This window comes from Achroia grisella, unplaced genomic scaffold (genome assembly GCF_030625045.1).
Source record: "Achroia grisella isolate CSIRO2021 unplaced genomic scaffold, CSIRO_AGI_Agris_v1 utg848, whole genome shotgun sequence".
NCBI classification, from domain to species: Eukaryota; Metazoa; Arthropoda; class Insecta; order Lepidoptera; family Pyralidae; genus Achroia; species Achroia grisella.
This window is the reverse complement of record NW_026713041.1, coordinates 84965-93659: the sequence shown is the minus strand read 5'-3', so window position 1 is coordinate 93659 and position 8695 is coordinate 84965. Positions and strand designations below refer to the sequence as shown.

At 34.1% G+C, this 8695-nt stretch overlaps 1 protein-coding gene across 1 annotated transcript in view; it reads right to left on the bottom strand.

Moving 5' to 3' along the window:
* LOC131852393 (transient receptor potential cation channel trpm) overlaps positions 1–6219 on the bottom strand; it is a 118557-nt gene extending 112338 nt beyond the window's left edge. Inside the window, exons 1-2 of the mRNA XM_059203068.1 lie at positions 5365–6219; positions 1854–1936 (exon numbers count right to left, since the gene is read on the bottom strand). Of these exons, the coding sequence (XP_059059051.1) occupies positions 1854–1936; positions 5365–6219 (938 nt within the window). The remainder of the gene's footprint in view (positions 1–1853; positions 1937–5364) is intronic.
* Positions 6220–8695: the final 2476 nt, after the last annotated feature.

The window sequence follows — 8695 nt, the reverse complement described above, 5'->3', positions numbered from 1 at the left end:
AGTAGACCTAGAAATTAGAAAGGAACCATAGTATCTACATTATGGATTATTGTGCTGGTGGGGCCTATTCGTAAATAAACTCTCTATATGTATATAAAATTGAATAAACACTACATTGTAACTACACTTACATCTATTTTGTATAATAATATAAATCCATTAAACATTATACTGTCATTTCATAGTCCTACCGAAACGCAGCTTAAGGCTGCATGTCGCTTATCCCTCTCCATACAAAACATGCTACTACTACTGCTACTACGTGAACATTTTCTACAATAACTAATTAAACTAGATAGGATATGCAACTAATATCAAAGTTTCACACTAGTCAGATTTTCTTTAAACAAGTTTGTTTTAGAATTACACATAGCTAAAAACCTGATTCAATTTTCATCAAAAAAAGGATATATCTTTATTTCGCATTAACAATTCAATTATAATTATAATAGATTTTCTGAGTAATGTAAAAAATACTTTTATAATTACTGTAATAATACAGTAAACCGAGTAGAGCAGGACGTAAATATTTACGGCAAAATTTTGTTTGAAAATATAGTAAGTAAGTAAAGTGGTATTGCGCTTGTGTCTACGAGTACAAGACTTCTGAATAGAGATAGAATAAATACTGAAGAATGTATCGTAATTTTATAGTGTGGACACACTCTCTTTAATCAATCTGCTTGGCGTACAGACTTAGCCAGGCAGATAGGTATGTATAAAGTCTACCTCTGTTAAAGATATTGTTTTTTTCTTTTATTTTTGTTGGATCATTTATCAGATATTCCATTACTTGATTATGCTGATTTATGTAACAATTCAATAACTACAAATGTTTCTTATGTTGTACCTATTTGAGAGATTATTGGTAAAAACAGCAGTTGCTAGAAATATATATAATATTTGTATACCCGTAAGTGCTTATTCTAGGACCCGTCAGTCACTAGAATTGAAGAAACATAATCATACAACCATCAAAGACTTTGTAAAAAGTCGTATACGTGAGTACCCTAATCGCACCTATTTTAGCTGGCAAGTAGTTAGCTTTCTAAGATTTTAGGTTAATGTTGAGACAAAGCAGCGAAATTACAGGTCAACAAAGCTCCGAAATAGCAACGTATGACGACATCACGGGAGTCACATGTAGTATGCTGTACACATGTATAACTTGTTGAAAGTCTGCTATTTATTAGGCGATTTAGTATCAGGCTTAGATAAGTAAGAAATCAAGAAGTACTTGAAAGAGCTAAAAAAAGACACAGATTATAAATATTGTCGACGGAAAAATAGATGGAAAGAGAGGAAGATGAAGACCAAAACACAGCTATATCAAGGTTAAGGAAAAAGTTGGAGACGTTTCGTATAAGCAACTGATTGTTAAACAAAAACAACAAAAAGATTGTTATAAGATCGTGGAAGGTGGCGAGAGCTCACCGACACGAGCTCAGTTCTTAAATTATGAGTGAATAGTATAAGACAACGCTTGCAATTTGCAATTAGATAGATAGAGAAAATTTATTTTTTGAACTTGTTTTTTTTTTCAGTGTAGTATAATAAAATAGAGTACATATGTTAGCCTCATGCATCAGGAGGTATGCAATTTACGATTTTAGGGTTGACAACGCCCACGTGATATCCCTGGTGATTCAAGCATCCATAGGCTACGGTAACCATTTACCATCAGATATATTATTTACCATCGTAGTATAAAAAAAATCATAATAATTATTAGAAGATTAAAGGTTATTCCATTCTTGCAAAAGTGATAGCATTTTTATGAGCCACATAAGCTGAATGTCATAGCCATTGCTATTATATAAAAATGCTTAAAACATAGATAAACAGATACTCACACATGCTCATCTTTCGCGCTGGCCACGAACTGCTTGCACTCTCTTTTTTGGAAGGTGCTCTCGATCCAACTGCGTGTTGTTTTCTGTAACAAAAACATTTAAATATTGTAAAAAGTCTTAATTTCATGAAATTCTGCAATCAAACCAGTGTCTGATCAAACTCGTATAGTGATTTCGACAATATTTATATTTATTTATTTACACTTAGTTATACACTTTTATAATTATTTATATATATATAAAAAATGCTTAAACTCAAATTCTTGACACTTGTGTCAGAGGATACAGATATCTTTTAATAAGTAATATTATCTTAACTTCAACTCAACTAGATACAAGACTATTATATGACGAAGTGGACATTATCATAAAATAAAAAAAGGATTACCAACTTAATGTAATCTGAATATTACATCATATTTTTTAGTATGAGTATTATTACTGAAAATAAAGTAAGTAACTGACTAAATAATAAAGTTTTTAGAAATCAATGAATAAGGCAATAATATAATTTCCTTTGAGAGATGAAAGTATTATAGAAGAAAACGTAAATATATTGAAAGCAAGACTTAATTTTGTAATAAATCCCTAAAAGTATATGTGTAACATATGTTGCAATCATTTGAGGAGAGAATATAATAGCTTATACTATAATTACATTATTTTCAAATCAAATCAAAATATCTTTATTCATATTATATTCTATTACAGGCTCTTATAAAAAGATAAAATAAAGGTTCATTTTAGGCCTTAAGTCATGAGTTCAGTTCTGTCATACATTAAAGAAACTTTATATGGCAATTTGTAAATTTAAATCTCAGTTTCTACAACTTGAAACATAGATAATGAAGTAAGTTATATTATAAATGCGAAAGTATGTCTGTCTGTTTTCACAACTTTTCAAGATTAAACCAATTTTAATGAAAGAACGTGGAGATAGATTCTGACACGCTATTTTCATAGGATATATTTTCTAAAAAAAACTGACGACGTAACAGTTAACAGTATTTTTATATTTCTCACTAATAATAGTTTATGCAAGTGTATTTTTTGTATCATTTTGATTTGATTCAGAATTGCCACAAGTATATAAATACCAGTATGATATAAAAAAATATCAATATAAACAATAGAGCGTAAGAGACACGAACTTTTTAGCATGGATTCACTGTCTGGATGCCGGATCCATCGTGTGGCAGAGAATGAAACTCCGAGCAGTTCCCGGGACCTGTGACCATATGTAGATTGAAGACCCTTTGTCGACGTACGTCACTCGCCTTCACAGCTCGTGTTTCTCTCTTTTCCATAATTACATAAAACATCATAATACATAATACACAATTACCAAGTTTTTTTATAGTTACCATTTTGGTTACTTCCATAGACTTTAGTCCATGCCCATTTTTGCATTTTGTTTCTTCTTTTCACTAACACATAAAGTATTGCGTTAAGTGTGTGTGTAGTAGTGTAGATTCTCTCCTTTTCCCTTATACACGATTAATTTATAGTGTTCTGAGGCTTTGGCTCACTTTAATATATCCAGAACTGCGGCCATGTCGACACCAACCCTTATAACGTCAATACTTATGATCAATAACCAACGTAACACTCTCGAAGTCTACTATTATCATAGTATTATCATAATCGGGAGTACGGACAAAAAGCATTCTGGAATGATTGTAAAGATTAAGCAGTTTGCATAGGAATGCTTCTGCCACATGGCACAAGTTGCTCATAACTTTGGCACGGTGCCATCTGGCGTTATTACTGAAGGTACATGAAGTAAATTGTGTTAATAAGAAATTTGTTTAGTGCTTCTTATATTTGGTCAATAACAGATGTTTAGGACGAGAGTTTAGTCTCAGAATTCAGACAAATTAAATTGTCTGTTCAATATTAAAATTTGTAAAACACAAGTGGTACCCTATTTGAGTTGCCGTTTGAATTCTGTAGAACAAGGTGCCATGTCTTTTTAGCAGCTATGATGGTACCACTGTTTATATTGCCAGACGAATTCTGGTACAGGCAGTGGCAGGTAAAGGGAGGTATAGATTTGAAAGAGGTTATGGCTATATACATACTCGTATTGTAGATGAAAGGTGTAAGATATGTATGTAAGAGTTATTATTACATCAGCTACCTGCCAAAAAAAGTCCCGTCAAAATCAGTCTAGCTATTTCAGAGATTAGCCGGAACAAACAGACAGACAGACAGACAGATAAAACTTGTAAAAAATGTTATTTTGGTGTATACCGTTTTTTAATACATGAATATAAATACGGTACGTATTTATATTCATGTATTAAAAAACGGTTATTTCAATATTACAAACAGACACTCCAATTTTATTTATATGTATAGATGATATATTACAAGTAAAGGATTCAGTAACTATGTATTGCCGCGTGATGGTAGTAAATGCTAGATAGATAAAGATATGGCATCTATGTGCCGTATAATTTCAAATTTGATTATTGTAGAGCCAAAGTACCTTTGCATGAATTTGCGTTATGAATGGTCCAATTCGATACACTAAAGCACTTTAAAAGCTATCGTATTTGGCATGATAAGTTTGAGATCTGGGCCCCCATCTTCTTTCATTTTACCTATTGCATATTTAAGATTAATTGCTTCAATCATTTGTTAAAAAAGCTTGAAAACAAAATTGTAGATAAAAATAAAATAAGTAAGGCATAAAGCGACATTTTTATTAGTACCTATATTAGTTTCATGTGAACCCAAGATAGGCAGCTACTTTAATAGAAATAATTGACGGACAATGCCAAAGTTACTACAATTCGGTAATGAACAGAGGAATTTACAAGATAAAGTCATCAAGAAAAGTCATAATCCTTAGAAAACTTTAAGAAGGCGAGCATGAGCGAGCAAATATAAACAAACAACTGAAATGGCAAACCGTTATCTTAATGTTCGCAATTTGCATATTCAGGTTAGCTTTGTTTTGAGTACATCTAGCAAAGTTTCTTACAACCTTCATTTAATACATGCCTACGGGTACTAGAGCGATTGTCTTGCTATTTCTATTTATTTTATTTATCTTATATATGCAGCAGCTTAAATGAAATATTAATGTTTTACTAATCAAAATATCTTTAGCGTCTATATTGTTACCGCTATTATTTATGTTATGTTCAGCTGGTACTGGCAGCGACAGGAGGAGGAAGATTAAATAACGAGTCCAGTGGTGGCTATGTATAAATGTAATATTCTTGTGGTATTTACAATAGTTGTATGGTTTTATTATATATATAAAAACGTATATTTAATGTATCTAAAAAGAAGCGATTGTGTCCCAATCTGACAAGCTTGTTATCTCTTCTTTCTACAACGTCGCTAGGCAACGGTGTTGCCGCGCACTATCCGTAAATCGCCACACCACCCCCCCTCGGAGAGAAAAAGGTGAAAGAGAAACGAAAACAATAAAAAAAAAAAATAATAATAATAAAATAAGATAAAGAAACTACAGATCTAAAATGTCCCTAAAACGAACTCTCCGTCCTGACCTGGTAACTATAGGTTTTGCAGCTGAAACAGGTTGGTTAGAAGGAATTAGTGGTGACGAGGAAGGCGAGGGTATTTGGGAGGAAGATAATGGTGGCGAATGAGGAAAAGTTGTGATTGGCGGACAAGATGAAGTTGAAGGAATGGAAGATGAAAGTGTGGATGGGTGTGAGGACTCGTGCATGATATGAGCAGGCTTCACACGATCCAGACTGACCTCCATTTTTTTACCCTGGACTTCAAGAGTGACGGTTTTGTCACGCTTACATAAAATTTTGTGAGGCCCTGTATAAGGAGCCTGCAAAGGACGCCGAATGCTGTCATCTCTTAGGAAAACGTAAGTGGCGGAAGGCCAATCCCTATAAATGAAAGTTGGCGGATTGGAATGATGTGACGCTGGCGTGGGCATGATATTATTCATGGTGGCACGAAGCTGTGTGATGAAGTCGGTAGGATCTTTGATGGTTGATGAAGTGACAGATGGTGTAACAAATTCACCCGGCAAGCGAAGAGTTTCTCCCAATACAAGTTCAGCCGAGGAGGTCTTTAGATCCTCTTTAACTGCTGTGCGCATACCTAAAAGAACCCAAGGTAACGCGGTTATCCATAAATCGCCGTGACACATTAAAGCTGCTTTGAGTTGACGGTGCATGCGTTCCACCATGCCGTTTGCGCAGGGATGGTAACTAGTTGTACGGATTCGACGAGTTGCACAGGACTGCATTAAGTGACGGAATAAAGCGGATTCAAATTGACGACCCTGATCCGTGGTAACAGTAATAGGGACGCCAAATCGCGATATCCAACCGCTGACAAAAGTATCTGCAACTGTTTCTGCAGACATATTTGGCATCGGCCAGACTTCCGGCCAGCGTGTAAATCTGGCCTAAGTAAATTTATTATAAATCTATTATACACTCTTAAGATGTATCAAATCTGTCGTCAGTTCGGAGATGAGAGAGAGTTCGAGATGAAAAGAACTGACAAAATTTAACCGGGCTCGTATCCTTTTTAAATATGGTTGTACATGTTTACAATAATACACATTTATTTTTAAATTCAAATTTGGGACAATAGACTGACCATCAGCATATATTATAGCAATATTGTCAAAGGCAAATAATATAATAGAGTAAGCCGAGTTGAGTTGAAAGATAATATTTACAGCAAATTTTCGATTGAGGGTATTTCTATCGGCGAGAAAAGGTGCAAGGTCAATAAATAGAAATTACTACTGATATAATAATAACTTTTAATCATTATCATCATCATCTCAGCCCGGAAGACGTCCACTGCTGAACAAAGGCCTCCCCCAAAGATCTCCACAACAATCGGTCCTGCGCTGCTCACATCCAATGCCTTCCAGCGATCTTGACCAGATCGTCGGTCCAACTTGCTAGAGTAATAAACTTTAAGGTACGTTAACAATTTTATGCGTGGACACTGGACACACTTCCCTTATGGATGTTTGTAAAATGAGTGTAATGGACAAATTGACATTTTCCTTTAATTTATATATATTTATTTTATACATTTAACTAGTTAAGAATATTAAATGAATGAATGAACGAATTGTTAATAATGGTTGTCGATAAATGTTTTTCTTTCTTTCTTTCTTTCTTTTCTTAAAAAGTGAGTTTACCACGACCGTAGTTGGAATTAATATGTTATTAGTTTAATGACAAACTCAAGTTTTCAGCAATACTCACTCGACGAACACTTGTTTGTATTAATAATTCATGAGCAAGTCACCGTATCGACGTTCAAGATGATCTCATTTATAATTCTGCAAGTTTCGGGTAGTCTAACTATTCCCAAGTTCATCTCCAATAAATTTGACACCTACATATAATAATAATAGCTCCGGACAACTCATACAGCGCCATCTAGTAATAAGCTTTGCTTGGCTACTAGACAACTGAGGTAGATACTTTTTTTTTGTAAATACTACTAATATACATCATTATGAGCATCGGAAGTAAAGCGGTAAAGCGCTTGATCACCGAGGCCCTCGATACCTATACATCTATCTTTATCCTAGCAGAATTGCGGTATAGGCTTGTGAGTAATACATGATAAAACATATTTCACTCTTTTTATTGAACTATCTGACTCACGCAACTTCGTCTGAGTTTCATTTCCCTACCATTTGCAATATTTTTCATTGCAGCTCCGCTTCTATTGATCATAGCGTAATGTTATATAGATTAAAGCCTTCCTCGACAAATGGACTATCCAACACAAAAATATTTTTTCAATTTAAACCAGTAGTTTCTGAGATTAACGCGTTCAAACAACCAAACAAACTCTTCAGCTTTATAATATTAGTATAGATACGTCAACAGTCATACTTTAAAACATGTTACGCGTCATATACGTTAACTACACATGTATGATAAATATACCACTATTATTATCCTCGATGGAGTAGTCAGAGGCATTGTCAATTTATTACGTAATTTTTTTGATGAATCATGAAGGAATAGTGCACCTGCTAAGCTAACGATTTACACTGGCGGGGCATCAGTGGAGGATGATAAGGTTCACATAAGGTCAGGTCAGTTAGCCTATCGTGACAAATTCACAGGAAATTTACTATTATGGTTTCCATTGGGAATCATGTGGCAATCAACCTGACTTAGTACATAGACAACAATTTCCTTCCCGTCTATTTCAATATAATCGCAGCATTTGACATGCCTACATTCCGGAAGGTATATTTGAATCCAACACGGCTACAACGCTCTCAACTACACATAGAATAAAGCATAAAGTTGAAACAAAGCGTGTTGACGTCATTTCCGTGGTTCATTCTGCTGAATTCCAAATCAAAAGGGACAATATCCTCGATTTATATGCGCCCTCTACCCATGTAACATTTCTAAACTATCTCATGCCTACTCATCCATTGATGTTGCACAAAGAGGAGCAATGTTATTGAGCTTAGAAGAAGCAATGTATGATGTCAACACATTTCTATCAAAAAGCTTTAGGCAAGGACAGCTTTCGTGTCTGGAAAGTAATACGGGTTATATATGACTTTACTATGTTAATGAGCTTTTACCGCGATAATTTTTCAAGATTGCTTTAGGGAATGGTATCATTTATTTTAGAAAGATGTGTACATAGATCACTATATAGATATAATAGAATAAAAACAATGACAGTGGATGTTGTATTAAAATACGTTGCGTGCTTTACTTTACAGATTTAAGTGAAGAAACAAATAGACTTTCTTTTACTATTACGTTTATCCTAAGAAATAGCAACGTATGTTATCTTTTATCTATGTAATAATCATCATCATCGTCATCTCAGCC